Source organism: Ranitomeya imitator, chromosome 3 (assembly GCF_032444005.1).
Source record: "Ranitomeya imitator isolate aRanImi1 chromosome 3, aRanImi1.pri, whole genome shotgun sequence".
NCBI classification, from domain to species: Eukaryota; Metazoa; Chordata; class Amphibia; order Anura; family Dendrobatidae; genus Ranitomeya; species Ranitomeya imitator.
In genome coordinates this window covers 245190224-245210515 of record NC_091284.1, presented here as the reverse complement: position 1 = coordinate 245210515, position 20292 = coordinate 245190224, and the positions used below count along the sequence as shown (strand labels likewise).

The 20292-nt window shown below is 45.3% G+C and overlaps 1 protein-coding gene across 1 annotated transcript in view; it reads left to right on the top strand.

The window, feature by feature from the left end:
• Positions 1-20292, top strand: part of TBC1D22B (TBC1 domain family member 22B) — a 67525-nt gene that overhangs the window by 10384 nt on the left and 36849 nt on the right. Inside the window, exons 3-5 of the mRNA XM_069756311.1 lie at positions 9248-9522; positions 16955-17134; positions 18063-18133. Coding sequence (XP_069612412.1) covers positions 9248-9522; positions 16955-17134; positions 18063-18133 — 526 coding nt within the window. The remainder of the gene's footprint in view (positions 1-9247; positions 9523-16954; positions 17135-18062; positions 18134-20292) is intronic.

Here is a 20292-nt window from a genome sequence, read left to right as displayed (position 1 = left end):
AAAGTTCCCACGATCTATGAACATCCAGCAGAGGGCGCCTCACCGCAAATGAAGCTAAATATAGATCATTGATCTATATTTAGCCTCATTCCCCGGGGTTTTGCAGCAAGGAGCAGCCTGCATTAGCGGAACTCCTTGCTGCAAAATGTTTTAACCCCTTCAGAAGGATTTACATCGTTGGACGTTACAGATCTGCGGAGGGTAAGGATATTGTTGGTTTATTATGTTTTTTTACTTACAGAACGAGGGTCTTCAGTGACTGGATTGGGCGTAGAATAAAATACTCCAACAACCATTGTTTTTATTTCATTAAAATAATTTTAAATAATGTGTTTGTGTTTTATTTAACCCTTTACGACAATTGGATTAATAATAGATAGGTGTCATAATTGACGCCTCTCCATTATTAATTAGGCTTAATGTCACCTTACAATAGCAAGGTGGCATTAACCCTTCATTACCCCATATCCCACCGCTACACGGGAATGGGAAGAGAGTGGCCAAGTGCCAGAATAGGCGCATCTTCCAGATGTGCCTTTTCTGGGGTGGCTGGGGGCAGGTGTTTTTAGCCAGGGGGGGGCCAATAACCGTGGACCCTCTCCAGGCTATTAATATCTGCCCTCAGTCACTGGCTTTACTACTCTGGCGGAGAAAATTGTGCGGGAGCCCACGCCAATTTTTTCCGCCATTTAACCCTTTAATTTTGGTTTTGCAAGCCTGCGAGAAAACCACGCAGTACGGATGCCATACGGATTACATACGGAGGATGCCATGCGCAAAAAACGCTGACACACCCTGCCTACGGAGGAGCTACGGACCACTATTTTCGGGACTTTTCAGCGTATTACGGCCGTAATATACGGACCGTATTTTCATACGCTGAGTGTGAAGCCGGCCTAATTCTCACGGCAGGGTATACATAGAGAATAAATCAGTCCAAGAAATGTATCACAAAAAACAGAAATTCCACAGTCAATCCTACTATGTATGCCAATATGGACAAAATAACGGACAACTCGTCAATTTATAAGCAATAAAGAAGAACAAAACAAACCAAACTCATGCCCAAATGTGTCTGATTAAATAATAATGTTTATTAAGAATAGGATACACCAAGTGGGGGGGGGGGAGGATACCAAAAAAGAAGGGCACTACACCAGAAGACGGAAACGGATTCTTACAATGTTTTGAGGTGACTACATGATGATAAATAGATCACAAATATAAATAAATAAGGCAGACGCCGAAACGCGCGTTGGGCGCTTCCAGGAGACGGTTCTCACATCATCCACAGGTAATTGTGTTGGTGGCCATTATCACCTTACGATTTATTATCAGCAGCAATATATGCACTTGATGTTTTGAGCATTCACCAGTCTTTGCCATTTTGGCTTACAGCGACTTTGCACTTGCACCTTATCTTTATTGTGTACCCTATATACACGCCTGCTGAATGACTCATTAACTGCAATCACTTTATGCACTTTATTTTCAGAGCATTTATTGGTTATGTAATCCCAACCTACAGTTTCTCTGCACCTGCACTTTATTTTTAAGGCATACCCTTATACACATATTTATTACATCATTCCTGTGCAATTTACTCTTATTTACTTTTATTTCTTTTCCTTTTTTGGTGCCATGTATGTACTTATTTATTTATATTTGTATCATGTAGTCACCTCAAAACATTGTAAGAATCCGTTTCCGTCTCCTGGTGTAGTGCCCTTCTTTTTTGGTATCCCTCCCCCCCCACTAGTTGGTGTATCCTATTCTTAATAAACATTATTAGTTAATCAGACACATTTGGGCATGAGTTCGGTTATTTAAGCAGGGCATTCCAGCATCTCTTACCTTCCAGTGCAGAAGTGCAGGGCACCAGGGAATCTACTATATAATTGTCTAAGGGACACTTCTGTCTTTGTCTGTTCTTCTGTCTTTCTTTCTCTCTGTCACGGAAATCCCAAGTCGCTGATTGGTCGCGGCAAAACAGCCACGACCAATCTGTGACGGGCACAGTCCGGTGGCAAAATGGCTGCTCCTTACTCCCCGCAGTCAGTGCCCGTTCCATACTCCCCTCCAGTCAGCGCTCACACAGGGTTAATGGCAGCGTTAACGGACCGCGTTATGCCGTGGTGTAACTCACTCCGTTAACTCTGCTATTAACCCTTTGTGACCAACTTTTTACTATTGATGCTGCCTATGCAGCATCAATAGTAAAAAGATCTAATGTTAAAAATAATAAAAAATAGTTATATACTCACCGTCCGTCGGCCCCTCGGATCCCGAACAGACCTTTCCCGCTCCTCGCGACTCTCCGGTGACCGCTCCATGCATTGCGGTCTCGCAAGATTATGACGTAGCAGTCTCTCGAGACCGCTACATCATCATCTCGTGAGACCGCAATGCACTTTTGGGACCGGAGCGCATGAGGAGCATCGGTAAACGCTTCACCTGGATCCGGGGGCCAACGGAAGATGAGTATATAACTATTTTTTATTTTAATTCTTTTTTTTTTTAACAGGGATATGATGCCCATATTGCTATATACTACGTGGGCTGTGCAATATACTACGTGGGCTGTGCAATATACTACGTGGGCTGTGCAATATACTACGTGGGCTGTTATACACTACGTGGGCTGTTATACACTACGTGGGCTGTTATACACTACGTGGGCTGTTATACACTACGTGGCTGTTATACACTACGTGGGCTGTTACACACTACGTGGGCTGTTATACACTACGTGGGCTGTTATACACTACGTGGGCTGTTATACACTACGTGGGCTGTTATATACTACGTGGGCTGTTATATACTACGTGGGCTGTGTTATACACTACGTGGGCTGTGTTATATACTGCGTGCGTGGGCTGTTATATACTATGTGGCTGTGTTATACACTACATGGGCTGTTATATACTATGTGGCCTGTGCTATATACTACGTGGGCTGTTATACACTACGTGGGCTGTGTTATACACTACGTGGGCTGTGTTATACACTACATGGGCTGTGTTATATACTGCGTGCGTGAGCTGTTATATACTACGTGAGCAGTGTTATATGCTACGTGGGCTGTTATAAACTATGTGGCTGTATTATATGCTATGTGGGCTGTTATACACTCCGTGGCTGTATTATATGCTATGTGGGCTGTTATACACTCCGTGAGCTGTGCTATATACTCCGTGGGCTGTGCAATATACTACGTGGCTGTGCTATATACTACGTGGCTGTGCTATTTACTACGTGGGCTGTTATATACTACGTGGCTGTGCTATATACTACGTGGCTGGCCGCGAACAATCAGCGACAGGCGCAGTCCGGCAGCGAATTGGCGCAGGATTTGAACCACGCTTCGCTAATTGGTCGCGGTTGGCCGAATCCTGTGTATTCAATGTATTATTCTAAAATCTTCATAAATAAACTACATACATATTCTAGAATACCCGATGCGTTAGAATCGGGCTACCATCTAGTTTCTTTATAAATGGCTTGGTCAGCTCTTGACAAAATGTGTTTCAACTGCCCAGTTTGGGAATCTGTCAGGCGCGTCATGCTGCCCAAACCACAAGCCTGTATTAGAACCCCAGGTGTAGGATTGTATCCAGGTTTGTTTCCTGATAAAACACTCCAGTATTTCAGTGGTCCAAAAGGGAGATGTTTTCCAGTACCAAAGAAAAGTAGTGAAAACTTAGCCTTAATAATATAGGATAAAAAAAAATTAGGAGAATGTGCACATAATCTATGGATAGAGACCCTGATCCTAGTGATGTGTTACTTACTGGGCTACTTAATGTGTTATTGATAAAATCACTATTGTATCAGCAGAAGGATACCACTAGTAGACTAGTAAACCTGCTGCCATGTAATCCACCATATTCTTAAGGTGATTATAAATCTGCCCCCACCACTGATTGGCCGCTTTCTGCTTATGCACAGCATAAGTGGTGTGGGCGAGGTTATATAGAGCTCAGCATTCAGAGAACTGCTAGATCAATAGCAGATAAAAGTGATCAGCCCAGTCAGTGACACATTACTGGAATCAGGGTTTCTGCTCCTACATTATGATGCTTTCAGATGGGGGAGCAAATACCTGCTGACAGATTTCCTGTAAGCCTGTGCTCACATTTGTGTCGGAGACTCAGGAGCCTCTGTTACAGAATCCACCAAACCTGCTGAATGGTGTCGCACAGCTTGCTGCAGGTCAGTTAGATAAAATACCCGACACCATGAGACAAAAATGACCGGTGTATTGGGAACTGTCGGCAGCAATCACCTGATGAATACAGCACTTCTGCTACTTTCATTTTCCTGCTTCTATGATGGGACAGAAGGATGAAAATAAGGCCGGGGTCACACTAGACCGTAATACGGACGAGTGCAGTGCGCTAAAAAATCGCATAGCACTCGCCCCAATGTTAATCTATGGGGCAGCTCCCATCATCCGATATTTTCTCGGCCGTATTCAGGATCCGAGTGAAATCGCAGCATGCTGCGATTGTCAGCGTATCTCGGGCGAGAATCGCCAATGAAAGTCTATGGGTGCGAGAAAACATCGGATTACATACGGACCATGCGTGTGCATTGCGAGAAATACGGAAGACTTCTCCAGGTGACAGGAAATTGAATCATCCATTATCAGGAAGCTTTGGAATGCTAATTTCTGGCCCACGCTGGATTGCAAACCAAGAAGCACGCCTCCACGGAGTGTTCTGTTGTAGCAGCATGGCCAGGCATATTAATGTGGAGATGCTCATTGCTCTGGTCCATGATAGGCCCGAATTATGGGACCAACGCGACGCACATTATGCGGACCGTGCACGTAAAGACGCAGCATGGAGGGCAATATGTCGCCACATGTTCCCCGATTTTGATGAGCGACCTCAAGAGGTTCAGCAAGAAATATGTAAGTACCATTCTTCAAATAAATTATGTTTGTTTGTTTTTTTCCTGATAAAAAAATAAGCCTGAAAGCATCATATGTGTTTTGCTTATGATGTGAGTAAATCATCCATGCTCTTGGTTGAAGATGCAAAAACATTACCAAGAGACACAAATATGGCTTTAAATTATTTTAGCTATAGTCCGTTAATATAGGGCCAAAGGAATTTTATGTCCCCCTAGCCTCCTGGGCCCATGTGTTTTTGCAAAGCCTGTAACTGTTTGTGTGTGATATTTATCTCAAATATTTTGTATATTTGCAGTCAATGATGTAAATAGACGCTGGCGGAGTTGCCGGGACCAATACCGCCGTGAACGACAACTTTCTGGTCGGAGTGGTGATGCAGCCCCCAAAAAAAGGAAATACCTTTATTATGACCGTCTAAATTTTCTTGCCCCGGTGATGGAGCTACGACCGTAAGTGCATGCATGTCTACAAATATTTAACACATTTTATGATGTGAATATGTATGTATTTTTTAAAATAAATAATGTTTTGTGAAATACAGAACAGAGTCAAATCTGACTGAAAGAGAGACTGGATCTGACTCTGAGTTGCTGATTGACCCTGTTGCTGAAGATGCAGAATTGGCTGGACCATCTGGGCAAGCAACAGGCAGCAACCACCCTCCACCACCACGACAACCAGCAGCAGCGTCTACCGCTCCACAGGAGGCAAATCCTGAGGTTGATGAAGGAGGCCAGAGCAGCAGTCCAACATTGGCTCTGGATACATCACCACAGCCTACTACCAGACCAAACCGTGGTCGTCGCAGAAGGGTGGCTTTGAACATTGGCACCAGGAAGCAAGTTGATACCGGGGTGTTGGACTATTTGTCCCGAGCTGCCAATGATGATGGGGAGGAAGCTTACTTCCGCAGTCTTGCCCGCTATTTACGGCCCATTCCCCGCTCACTCAGGCTGCGGACCAGAGGTTGCATCCAAATTTTGCTAGATGCGGCAACACCCCCAAACAACCCGACTAATATCTTTAATTATCTGGAACGGTGGCAAATGTCATCTACCAACCTTCTGGCGGTGCAAGACCTTCCACAGGACCAATCACAAACTGTGTCAGCACCACCCCCGCAACCTATAGCTCCCCAACAACAGCCTGCACAAACCACACAACAAGGCCAAAACAGGGGTATTTATGATTTTGCAGCACATCCCCAATCTGACCACTTGAACAGACACATGTTTAGAGGCTGGTCCCAACATGTGTCTGCTCGACATGGCCATATTGGGGTTTCTGAACAAATGGGTCAAGCCAGTAGCCAGGACTTGATGCCCTTCTACCCTCCACATCAAGTGTTAGGTCATACACATGATCGCAGCTTGCAGCAACACCCGCAATTTCTATCTGCAATAACACAGGTAGACAGAGTGGTTGGTCAACCACCCAGGCCAAGTTCCGCACATGCTGGACACCCGCCATCACCATCAACACCCCCAACCTACCATAACCTGTAATGTTTTGGATGTTATATTTTGCCTGTCATTTTGGCTTTTTGTTGGCCTTAGTTTTTTGTGACCATGGCATGTAAAGCTGTGTTGTTTGTTTTGGTTAAATTACATATGAAAATTGAAATATGTTTTTGGAATACATATATATATATGCGCTGAGCAGTAAAAATTTGTTCTGAAAACAGAGTCTTATGTATTGGTCCAGCTACACTTACATCTTTTCATCATCAGATACATATTACACCAATTTCTGAAGCAAATTATAAAATAAAATTAAGGCAAAACAGCATTGTCTTGCCAAACTGTAGATCCCTCTGGTGACACAAAAAAATTGGTTAAAACATCACGCACTTTTAGGCCAGAGGGCTGACGACGTGAAGGACGAACACGTGTAGTTGTCAAGACAGTATTTGCATAATCGATGTCATCTGCAGCAGATGATGGGCAATCATGGTCTCTTGTAAAGTTGTGAAGAACAACACATGCTTTAATCACGCCATTTACATTGCCTTCACTCAGTTGGATTGCAGACTGAAGGACCTGCCATTTTGCACTGAGAATGCCAAATGAACACTCGACCAGACGGCGGGCACGGGAAAGACGCAAATTAAAGATTCTGCGCCGGTAGTCCAGGCCTCTCCGTGGATAGGGTCTCATGACGTTCCTTGATAATTGAAAGGCCTCATCTGCTACCATCATGTAAGGCACCGCATCCAAATTAGCACCTGGTATGTGACTTGGGGGTGGGAGATCCAATTCATTGTTGCGCAGCCGCCGACCCATAATGGAAGAACTGAAGACTCTAGAGTCTCCAGTTCTCCCATAGGCCCCAATATCTACAATTAAAAACCTGTAGTTGCTGTCGACTAGGGCCAACAGCACTACAGAGAAAAACTGTTTATAATTATAGAATTGGGTCCCTGAATTGGGTCCCTGAACCTGGCGGCTTACACACACGGATGTGCTTTCCGTCAAGAGCCCCAATACAGTGCGGAAACTGGCATGTGTCCTGAAATCCTTGAGCAATACGTAACCAGTCTGCAATTTTGGGTTCAGGCATCACCTCTTGATGGAGTCTTCTCCAGATTTCTGTGCATGTATCCCGCACAATCCCAGAAATTGTAGATTTGCCCAATAAAAACTCTAAATGCAGGGCCGCATATGATAGGCCAGTGGCAAGGAAGCTAAAAGACAAAAGAATATTGTTTTCAAAGATAAAATTAACACAATACAGGGTGATATGGGGCAATAAAACCCTTTTTAAGAAAAAAATAAAAAATGAGATGCTATGGCTTTGATATTTTCAAAAATTTACATTAAGAAAATAAGGACAAATTATGTTGAAGTTACTTAACCATTTAAGTATCTAATTTGAATAAGGGGGATCGACAAAAAAATGTGTAACATATTGGGTCAATTAGTATTAAGGCATACCGCAAGGTAAGGATAAGGCGCTCCTCAGCTGAAATAGATTTGCGCATCCTGGTGTCCTTCTTCGTGATCCCTGGACGCAAAATCTCCAACAAAATGTCAAAGGTTTGAATCCTCATCCGACAATAGTTGAAGAACTTGTCCGGATTAGTCCTCAGAGCAGCATACAGACGGCTGAAATGGCCTTTATTGATACGTTGTTTGATAAGTGGATGTACCCACATCCGTCTCCGCCTCCTCGGATCTACAATAACTGGGTATGGCTGGCCAAAACGTTGGGAAAGTACCCAGTTGAAAAGCACACGCTCTGTGGTGTTGAAAGTCAGTCGATCAGACATGTTGCTCATCAATCCGAAGTGCATCAACACAAGCAGGGACTCTACTGCATAGATTGGTGGGTGGCACCTGTGTTTTGGGCCATTAAATAATGTTCTTGGTGATGATTTAAATTTTTTCAGGTGGAAAAACCGTTGTAAGTCCATTTTGCAAGCCTGCGAGAAATTCTCGCCATACGGATGCCATACGGATGTCAAACTGATCATTTGATGCGAGAAAATCGCATCCTCGCACTGCACTCGGATCACTGTTTTGTAAAAATTTGTGCGATTCTCGTCTGTCAAAAACGGACCGTTTTTTTTATACGTTGTGTGTGTCCCCGGCCTAACACCGAGACGCAAACACGGGGAGAACATACAAACTCCTTGCAGATGTTGTCTGTGGTGGGATTTGTCCCAGCGCTGTAGTGCTGCAGGTGCTTAACACTGAGCCACAATGCTGCCCTAATGTATCAGATGGAGTAAATCTGCATGAATTACCTTTTTTGTAACTTAACTTCATGTGTTGGGGTCTAAAACACATTTTTGATTTTAAGTTTCATTAAAAGTCTTGCACTGTTTTGCTTTTTTACAGGCGGTTTGTTTCCTGGCACTTTCGCCATTGGTGTGGTCGGTCGAAGATCATAGCATAGTCGAGCAGCTGAAATGCCAGATAAGAGTTAGAAAGTCTCCTATTGGATAGTGAGAACAGGCTTACTGGCGGATCCTCATTTAACCCATTTTGCAGTAGCGATAGGTGCAGCACAGAGGCTATAGAAGGCAAACGGCGCAACAATTTTAATGAAGCCCAATTGCAAAAATGTTTTTAGCCAGAAATACATGCATTTGAAAAATTAAAAAAAAAGGCTTTTAATGTAGAAAATCAGTAAAATGTTATTGTCTCTGCTGTTAACGTTTTCTGTAAATGTGTTTTTTTTTGTTTGTTTTTTTTTTTTTTACGGAAAGGGTTTTATAAATTTAGCCTAACCTGAATGTCATCATCACACATTGTCCTAAGAACTATTCCTGCATGGTGTAATGATGGCATGTTCATTAATAAACTCATTTTATTTTTTCTTCCACAGTTTCCAATCCAATCACCAGCGAATACATCTAAATCATCCGAAAAGTAGAAAAGCCTCCAGCTTCCATGAGTTTGCAAGAAGTACAAGTGATGCCTGGGATATCGATGATGATGAGAGCGAAGAGATTTTACATTCTGTATCGTATCAGACCCTTGGTTCTAAAATCAGCAATACCGAGGTAGAACTCACATCGAACTTCAAAAGGCCTGAAGATAATTCCAGCCAGACGATAGTGACGTCCATCAGTGAGGACCAGCTGCACAGGGTCACTGCAGGTGGGAATGGCCAGAGGGTCTCTACACACCTGAGGGTTTCCACATTTTCACAGTAAGGGTATGTTCCCATGGTCAGTAAATGCTGTGGCTTGGATGCTGTGTACTTCTGCAGTGTCCAACTCGCAGCGGTCAGATGTTACAGCAAAGTGGATGGGATTTCAAGAAATCCCATCTCCACTCAGCGTGCATCGGTGCCCGCTGCTTCCCTGTGGAGACTTACATGCGGCGCGTCTTTCCAGACCACAGCATGTTTACTTATCTTGCGGAGATGCAAGATAATTATCACCAGTCCAATGTATTGGGCACGGTGATTACGCACTGTTCATTGAACACTGTGTTCAAAAGCCGGCAGCTCTTTGGAAGGAGCGGACATGTGTTGTGTCCAAACCGCTGCCGATTACTGACCGTGGGGACGTAGCCTTACACATTATTACGGCTATTGTCAGACTGGTATTTCCCAAAGGGTTAATTCCCAGTAAGTGGCCCAGTTTGTTGTACGTTGCATCCTTATAAATGAATCCGGATTACCAAATTATTAGTGATCCACTTGATCGGTGAAAGATGCTGATCACTGTGCATAATATACCAGTTCAGTAAACCGCTGTATGTGACTAAGGGGAGCTCTTTGTGCCCTATAAACGCTGTCAACTCTATCTGCATTTGTGAGATCTGGCTGAACAAAATATTGGTGTAGTAAATAATAACGCTGTCATTTTGTGATTTTTCTTATGTGTATTGATGGGCTTGTTCTGCTCTCTAGTAATGGTTAGTTACATAAGGTAAAAATTAAATTTCTCCTTCGCCTCATTGGGGGACACAGACCGTGGGTGTATGCTGCTGCCACTAGGAGGCTGACACTAACTGATACAAAGAAAGTTAGCTCCTCCTCTGCAGTATACACCCTCCTGCTGGCTCTCAGCTAAGGCCTCTTTCACACTTCCGTCGGGAGTGTCCCGTCCTAATGTGTCAGCGAGGCGTGCCGACGGATGTTAGAAAATATTGATAAAACGTATGCAACGTTTCCAGTATTTCGACGGAGGCTTCGATCGAGAGAGAGACTGACTTTTCCCCGGGTTGGAATATGCTTCCACGCATGCTCAGATATAAAAGTTAAAGACGGGCCGTCAAATTCTGTAGGATCCAGTGCACGACGGACGAAAGGTGTGGCTATCCGTCGCGATACGTCGCTAATACAAGTCTATCTCGACGGAAGTGTGAAAGAGGCCTTAGGCCTCTTTTTCCTCCCGTCGAAATCCGTCGAGTTTTGAAAAAGCAGGATCCTGCAAATGTTTCTGCAGGATCCTGTTTTTTCCCATAGACTTGTATTAGTGACTGATTGGGACGGATGGCCACACGTTTCGTCCGTCGTGCACTGGATCCGTCTCTCTCTCACTATTTTCACAACATCCGTCGATACGTCACTTCACTGCATTAGGACGTACCCCGAACGATGAAAGTGTGAAAGAAGCCTAACCAGTTCTTGCTTATTGTCCGTAGGAGGCACTCGGACGGGTCTGCTATTCAGACCCAAAACGCTTTATTTTATTTGTACCTTATACATTTTTTATTTTGTTCTTTCCACGGACGAATGGGGCAACGGATCCTTTCGAAGTTCCGATCTCCCTGAACCATCAACAGGCGAACACGGAGAGTGTCGCCTCTCCGTACCCTCTCCTGCGACGTGGGATGCCAAGCCTGGGCTGATTCTTAGGGGCGACGGGCCCCTTCAAGGGCACCGATCTTCCCACACCTTCAACGGACGAGCACATGGAGTGTCGCCTCCACGTACCCTCTTCCCCAGCCAGGCCTATTGCCAGACAACTGGCCCTGTCCACCCGGGGACTGAACTCCGTGGATGTACAGAGGCCCCTCTCTTCGGCGTCCGAGCAGCCCCCACTGTCCCACCACTGTTAAAGCGGATGGCACAAGGAGGCGGACAGTCACTCTCCACCTTCCTAACAAAGGGATGGTGGATTGAGGTTTATCCCTCTATCCCTGCACCGTCCACGCTGCAATACCTGACCTGCAGCAGAACAGTAGAGTGCGGGCGCTTTTTTCCGCGCTGAAACCTAGTCATCCGCGGCAGCTCCAAGCCGGGACGTGCACCGATGGTGAGTGGATCCAGTCAGCGGTGGGCCTATGCAGTGGGATGTTCACATGCTGACAGGCAGTCTCAGCTTTCCTGTGGCCCACCTCCCTGAGGTAACGCTCCGGCCGGCTGCAAAAATGTAGCCCCCGGCTTCGGCCGATGATGTAGGCCGCATCCCGGAAGCCGCGCCCGCCCTAAGGCGGCTCCGCCCGCTTTTCTGGCGCTTCTCGCCTAGCACGGGAGCGCTCAGTTTTCGCGGCCACTACAATGTCCCTCACTTCTACTGCTGGTATCGCTCCCGCCGGCTGCAGAAATTTAGGCCCCAGCTTGGGCCTATTCATGGAAGTCTTGAGGCTCCGCCCACATCATGCCTGTGGCTCCGCCCCCGAATTTGCGCTTCTCGCTCTCTGCGAGATTTTGCATTAAAGGGGCGACAACGACTCTGCAACAATAATCAGTAATCCCTGGTCTTAAAGGCACATGACCAGTATTACCTAGTCTTAAAGGCACATGACCAGTATTCCCTGGTCTTAAAGGCACATGACCAATCCAAAGCTGGTCACCTAAATGAGCTCAGGAGCCCTCCGCCGCTGATCCCAGTTTATCCCAGAGTACCTAGTTCCTTCAGTGGACTTCGTCACTGACCGCAATCCATGGTTTCTCTGACCAAGAGATTGAATCCCTCCGTGATCCCTCTGTGGCTCGGAGTGCTCGCAGGACCGATATAGATGGTCCCTCTCCTACATGGGAGCCGTCGGCTAGCAGGGGCCGCAAGTATTCTAGAAACATACAGGCGTCTAGAAACGTACAGGCATCTAGAAAATGGAAGTTTTCATTTCCTGATCTCTCTCTCCCCAATGATTTGCTGAGAACAAGACTCTGAATATGGATCGGATCTGCAGCAAAATCCACAACTTGTGCACATACCCTCAGAAAAGGATGAACTCGCCTATTTATATCATCTCTGTACATTGACGAGAACTCCGGTTCTGCTCTAGACTACGCAGTGTTCCTAGTAAGGAGACTAAGCTCCATCGTAGAGCATTTGCCATTCAGTCCGGATTCACTGGACAGAAGCCTCTACATCAGAGGTGTCAAACTGCATTCCTCAAGGGCCGCAAACAGGTCATGTTTTCAGGATTTCCTTGTATTGCACAGGTGATAATTTAATCACCTGCACAGAATGATTCCAACACCTTGTGCAATACAAGGAAATCCTGAAAACATGACCTGTTTGCGGCCCTTGAGGAATGCAGTTTGACACCTCTGCTCTACGTGGGATGCCATGTCTGGTCTGATTTTTAAGGGCGACAGGTCCTTTAAAGGGCACCCATCTCCCCACACCATCAACAGACGAGCACGCGGAGTGTCGCCTCCATGTATCCTCTTCTGCATCCAGGCATAACGCCGAACAACCTGTCCTGTACACCCGGGGACCTGAACTCTGTGGACGTGCAGAGGCACCCTTTTTGGCATCCGAGCACCCCCCTCTGCATCACCACTATTTATCGTGGGTTCCTAATTTTTAACTCTGCACCGACAAAAGAGAGCGGCAATGGCAAGAGACGATGACCTGCTGGATGCAGCCGCACATTCTGCCACTTGGCAGATTAACTAGGTAGAATCTCCTGTGGTATACCTACCAGTATCCCTGCCCGATGTATTATCAGTCAAAAATACCACGGACTGTCAGATAGCAAATCTGGTTCGTTCCGTCTTGCGGCTTTGGATTCAGCGCTTTACCCTCCCTAGCCACCGCATGGATTGCTAGAGCAATGGTCCCCTGGTCGGAGACCTTAACTACTTTGATTCACACCAGTAACCTTTTCCCGAAGAAAGTACCACTGGCCAATCAAATTTTTTGAGCGGGAGACTAACAAAGGATCGTATTTTTCCTACAGACCCAACCAGCAGTGGAAGGGTTGTCGAGGACTGTCTAGATCTAAGGGATCTTGGTTCCAAAAAGGGGAACGAAAAGTAAGACCGATCCTGGACCTCAAACTTTTAACATCCTTTGACAAGGTCCTCCGTCTTCGGATGGAGTTCCTCCGCTCAGCTATTACTTCAACAGGAAAAGGTGGAGTTTCTGGCATCCATCGACATTCGGGATGCTTACCATCCTATTCCTATTTTTCCCCTCTTCAAAAATTCCTTCGCTTTTCCATTCGCGAACAGCATTTTCAAGTCATGATCTTGTCCTTCGGCCTTGCTACCACACACAGAGTGTTCGCAAGGGTCATGGCGGCTGTCATGTTCCTCTTGCACCCTAGAGGCGTGGTCGTCCTGCCCTGTTTGGTCGACTGTCTAGCCTCTCTTCCAGGACTACGCTGAGTCGTCTATATCACTTGTGATACCCTCTCACCTGGGCTGGCAGCTAAACTTAGACAAGTTCTCCTCATTTCCAGCCCAACAGATATCCTTTTTGAGGATGATCCTGCATACTTCCAGAAGCATGGTAATTCTCCCTCAAGACAAGGTCATGGCCCTTCCACAGGGAGCTCGCGCACTTGATCACTCATCCCCTCATTTCATTCGATTTGCTAGGAGAGTTCTGAGGAAAAATGGTGAAGACAATGGAAGCAGTTTCCTTCGCTCCGTTCGTTTTCAGCAAGTCAAACAGACTTTCAGACGGTAGTCTCTGAGCTCCTTCTTCATCAAGGGCCTTTCTCTCGGTTCAATGGTTATTAGTAACTACCAATGCCAGTCTTCTTCTCCCGATCATTGCTCTGGAGATCCGAACGGTACGGCTAGTCCAACAGCAGGTCCACTGCCTTCTGGCGGGTCACCCCATCCGAATTCCATTGGATAATGCCACGGCTGTGCCATACGTCAATCATCTAGCAGGTACCCACGGTCAGGCGCCATGGCCGAGGTACCTTACATTCTCTGATGGGCCGAGATCTATCATTCGGTGATCTCGGCAGTACATATCCCAGGAGTAGAACTCTGGGCGGCAAACATATTCAGCCATCAGGGTTCCATCTCAAGTGAGTGGGAACTTCACCCGGAAGTCTTCCATCAGATCTGCCTTCACTGGAGCTCTCCAGTTGTAGATCGGATGGCGTCCAGACTAAACGCCAAAACGCCAATGTACTCGGGTTCATGGTTCGGCCTCGAGATCCAAGAGCCATCGCACTGCATGCTCTGGTTCTTCTGTGGTACCAGTTTCTATAACTCCCCTTCCACTACTTCCGAAAGCCTTTCGGAAGCAGAAAGGGCCCCAGTGATCCTCGGAGATCCTCACTGACCACGTCAGTTTTTTGTTTGCGGAGCTAGTATCTTTCCGCCTTATTGCAACAAAACTGCAAGTAGGGACGCAGAGTTTTCACACGTAGTTCTTCCCTATCACATACAGTTAGATCATTGGGACCTTAACCCCTTAATGACCGCCAATACGTCTTTTAACTGACCTGAGATATAAGAGAATAGCCTTCCCATGCAGATGACAATCCAGCATCTGTTGGTTGTACACTATAGCTGACAACTTGCTGTACCAGCCACGATCAGTATTTGCACCATCTAAATCTGTTTAACCCCTTAGATGCTGCTGTCAATAGTGACTACATCATTATAAATGGTTAACAGATTGTGGGGGCTTCTTCTTTGTCACAATTGGTGCCCTCAGATCATGATTTTGTTGTCCTGATGTTTGCCATGGCAATTCATGACCAAATAGCGGCCTTAGAGTCTGACGGCTGTAGTAATCTGTTTAGAAGTTAGCAACACTTAGGTGGTAAAAATACACATTTTCATTTTTGTCATACCACTTTGCATTAATTCCTGTAAAGCACCTGAAGGGTTAATAAACTACCTGACAGCAGTTTTCAATATGTTTAGGGGTGCTGTTTTTAAAATGGTATCACGTTTGTAGGTTTCCCAATATATGGGACCCCTAAAGTCACTTCAAACATGGATAAGTCCCTAAAAAAATTAATTTTGTAAATTTCTTTGAAAAAATGAAAAATTGCTGCTACATTTTTAAACCTCCTAAAATGCTAACAAAATAAAATAACATTTTACAAATGGTGCTGATGTAAAGCAGACATGTGGGAAATGCTATTTATTAATGGTTTGCTGTTGTATGACCATCTGGATTAAAGGGATAATCATTCAAATTTAGAAAAGTGCTAATTTTTTAACATTTTTCTCAAATTTTTGATATTTTTTATAAATAAACACAAAAAATGTTGAACAAAATTTACCATTATCATAAAGTATAATGTGTCACGAAAAAACAATCTCAAAATCACTGGGATTTGTTGAAGCGTTGCAGAGTTATTACCACATAAAGTGACACTGGTCAGATTTCAAAAATTTGGCTCGGTCACTAAGGGGTTAATGGTCCTGAGAGTCTTACAGTAGACTCCTTTTGATCCGGACAGACTTTACTATCAGGGAAGGTCGCCCTTTTTTCTCTCTGCGATATCCTCATCCTGATGAGTCTTCGGAGCTAGCTGCTCTGTTCTTTCAGACTTTTTTCCCTTATTACCTTCAAGGCAAGGTTGTCCTCAGGCCATCCCCATCCCTTGTTACCAAGGTGGTATTGTATTACCATTGTTATGAGGACCTCATTCTCACGAAGTGAGTGCTCTGACGTTTACAGGAAGGGTTTAGTCGTTTCATCCACCATGTTAGCCTGGTGGATTCGTTTCACCATCCAGGAGTCCTTCCGTGTTAGATGTCAGCCTATATCCCTGTCTATCGAGGGTTCTAGGCACCAGGCGTCGGCAAAGCACGCCTACAAGCTTGCTGGTTCGTCCAGTCCACATGCATTCTTGAAGCACTATAATTCCCACACTTCCACAGATGTGAGTCTGGGCAGGCGGACTCTGCAGGCCGTGGTGGCGCACTTGTAAGTAGCGGTTACACAGGGCCTGATCTAATGTTGTCCCCACCCAGGGACTACTTTGGGACGTCATACGGTCAGTGTCCTCCAATGAGGCGAAGGAGAAATAGGGATTTTTGTGTACTCACCGTAAAATCCTTTTCTTCGAGCCATTCATTGGGGGACACCGCTCCCACCCTGTTATTAGCTTATGCTTGTTTTATAATCTGACATGCTATACTCTCATATATAATATGACATGCTATACGCTCATATATTGTTATTGATCTCCTACTGCTTTTGCACCAAACTGGTTAGCCGAGAGCCAGCAGGAGGGTGTATACTGCAGGGGAGGAGCTAACTTTCTTTGTATCACTTAGTGTCAGCAGCATATACCCACGGTCTGTGTCCCCCAATGAATGGCTCGGAGAAAAGGATTTTACGGTGAGTACACAAAAATTACTATATTGTGATTGGAAAATGTGCTCATTTTGCTCATGTTCTGCCTTTGCTTCTAGAAGCCCCTGTGGTGCGAAAGCCACTCCAAAAACTGCAATCCCATACCTTCCGCCCTATTATTCCACTCGTTGCCCGAATATCTGATCAGAATGCTTCTGGAGCCCCTTCTATGACACTCCGTGAAAAAACGCGCCTTGAAAAATTCCGACAGCTGCTTTCCTGCTCAAGCACAGACCTTGGTGAGACATCGCCATTCTACATGTGTCTGCACATCAATTGGTATAAATACCAGCATTATGAAATTCTATTATACGCTCCATTTAACTTGTAGACAGTTGAGTTATCTCGGGGGAAAATGAAGTCTGGCTGTGGCCATTTTGGCGTAACCATATATTATTCGGTATGAACTGAGCAGGGATTGGCAAAATCGTGCACAGATAATGACAGAAGAAACATGATGTGTTTAAAGGAATTGACACTTTGAGGAAAATTTTATTTGTACTTAAATTAGTATATTTTGCGCAAAAATCATTTTTGCAATTGTTTCATTAAAAAATTTGCACCATTTGGCTTTGACAGGCCGTTGAATTATAATGCAATCGGTGGTCCTAAATCAGTTACATCAGGGCAGATGGTTACAAACCCTTCAGTGAAAATGAGCTCACTGACGCAATCTCGGTTAACTCATTCTGTAGCCAGCAATAAACAGTGCAACACAAAAACGCATTTGCCAAACAGTGCAAAATTTTTAATGAAATCTAATTGCAATTTTTTTTTAACTGAAATTACATGTATTAAATTGAAAAAAAAATCCTCAAAGGTGGACAACCCCTTTAAGAGCCAAATTGTCAGTAACATTGACATTTCTCATGTCCCCAGATATTTTGAGGTTTCATGTTCTCACATCTGCACATGGTCCTGTGGTTAGAGATTTCTCATTACTGGTACATTAGGTAATAATCCGTCTGTATTTCCATTGATAATTGGACCGTGATTATATTTTGCATACACTAGCAATGGCCCTCATTTCTGATTTTTCTTTAGTCTTCTCCATATTAGATCTTTAGTACAAATACATGCATCACTACCTGCTTTCTCTTATTCCCCAGCTTATAAGAAATGTACAGGGTGTTTGTGCTGCCATTACTGACCACATGTTTCTTCCAGATGAGCTGAGAACGTGTAGTTGGCCTGGGATTCCTCGAGACGTGCGGCCGATCACATGGAGACTGCTATCGGTAATTCTATTTATCGTCAGTCAGATATCTGCATTTCCCTCACATACATGCTGAGTATATGGAATATGTCCAAAGAAACTGCTCATATAGTAATTAAAGGGCTTGATCTCTTCAGGGAAGCTATGAATTTTGACATACCTCATTGTGATTTACACTGACCTGTTATTTGTGCAATGTTCCCTGTAGTGCCTAGAGGATTCTTTATGCCTTTCGCAACTATATAATGTAAATGTACATCATGGGTGCAATGAGGGTTTAGGAGCATCGCTAGCTATGGAGCTGGGCCCGGCTGTGTTTATATAGCCAAGCACCTGCGTTTATCAGCAAGCAGATTGTGTCATGTGCCAGCTGCGGCCAATAAGTGGCTGCCTGTCAGCTGCAGCTTATCTATATACCATCAGGACAGACGTCCTGCTCTAAGGAAATGATGAAGGCTGCAGCCGAACATGACACAATAGTGTCATGTCAATTTCTGAGCAGCGGTGCCCGCATTGCTGGAACAGCACTCCTGGAAGAAGATCAGTATTCATTGTTTTTATTTTATAAGGCTCCCTGAATTGATAAGGATTGGTTTGTCTAGTTGTGGATGACACCTTCAACTTTATCCAGAAATGTAAAGGTACAATCACACTCAGCAACGCTGCAGCGATATAGACAACGATCCGACCTAAACTAGATCGCTGGAGCGTCGCTGTTTAGGTCGCTGTAGAGACTTCAAACATAGCAACGCGAGAACGATGCAGGAGCGATCCAGTGACGTAACGGCGACTCACTTATCGTTCTCGCTGGTTGTTAGCTCCATGTAAAACATTGCAGGCATCGTTGCTTTTGATGTCAAACATGACGATACACGCCGACCTGACGACGAAATAAAGTTCTGGACTTCTAGCTCCGACCAGCGATATCACAGCGGGATCCTGATCGCTGCTGCGTGTCAAACACGAGATCGCTATCCAGGGCGCTGCAACATCACAGATTGTTGTTGTTCTCGTTGCAAAGTTGCTGAGTGTGACGGTACCTTAACAGTATAGACTTTTTTTTAACCCTGTCTATTGTTTGCTGTGGCTTAAAGGGTTAAGGTACCTTCACACTGAACAACTTTCTAACGAGAACGACAACGATCCGTGACGTTGCAGCGTCCTGGATAGCGATATCGTTGTGTTTGACAAGCAGCAGCGATCAGGATGCTGCTGTGACATCGCTGGTCGTCGCTGAAAGTCCGGAACTTTATTTGGTCGTCAGGTCGGCGTGATTCGTCATGTTTGACAGCAAAAGCAACGATGCCTGCAATGTTTTTTCATGGAGCAACGACCAGCAAGAACGATAAGTATGTCACTGGATTGCTCCTGCATCGTTCTGGTGTTGCCGGTGTCTGATGTCTCCTAGCAACCTAAACAGCGATGCTGCAGCGATCGGCTCGTTGTCTATATCGCTGCAGCGTCTCTTAATGTGACGGTACCTTTAAGGTACCGTCACACTAAGCGACGCTGCAGCGATACCGACAACTATGTCGATCGCTGCAGCGTCGCTGGAGAGCTGTCACACAGACCGCTCTCCAGCGACCAACGATCCCGAAGTCCCCTGGTAACCAGGGTAAACATCGGGTTACTAAGCGCAGGGCCGCGCTTAGTAACCCGATGTTTACCCTGGTTACCAGCGTTAACGTAAAAAAAACAAACACTACATACTTACCTTCCGTGTCTGTCCTCCGGCGCTCTGCTTTCCTCTGCACTGTCAGCGCCGGTCAGCCATAAAGCCAGTGCAGAGAAGCACAGCGCCGGAGGACAGACACGGAATGTAAGTATGTAGTGTTTTTTTTTTTTTACGTTAACGCTGGTAACCAGGGTAAACATTGGGTTACTAAGCGTGGCCCTGCTCTTAGTAACCCGATGTTTACCCTGGTTACCAGTGAAGACATCGCTGAATCGGCGTCACACACGCCGATTCAGCGATGTCTGCAGGGAGTCCAGCGATGAAATAAAGTTCTGGACTTTCTGCAGCGACCAACGATCTCCCAGCAGGGGCCTGATCGTTGGTCGCTGTCACACATAACGATTTCCTTAACCCCTTAATGACCGCCAATACGTCTTTTAACTGACCTGAGATATAAGAGAATAGCCTCCCCATACAGATGACAATCCAGCAGCTGTTGGTTGTAC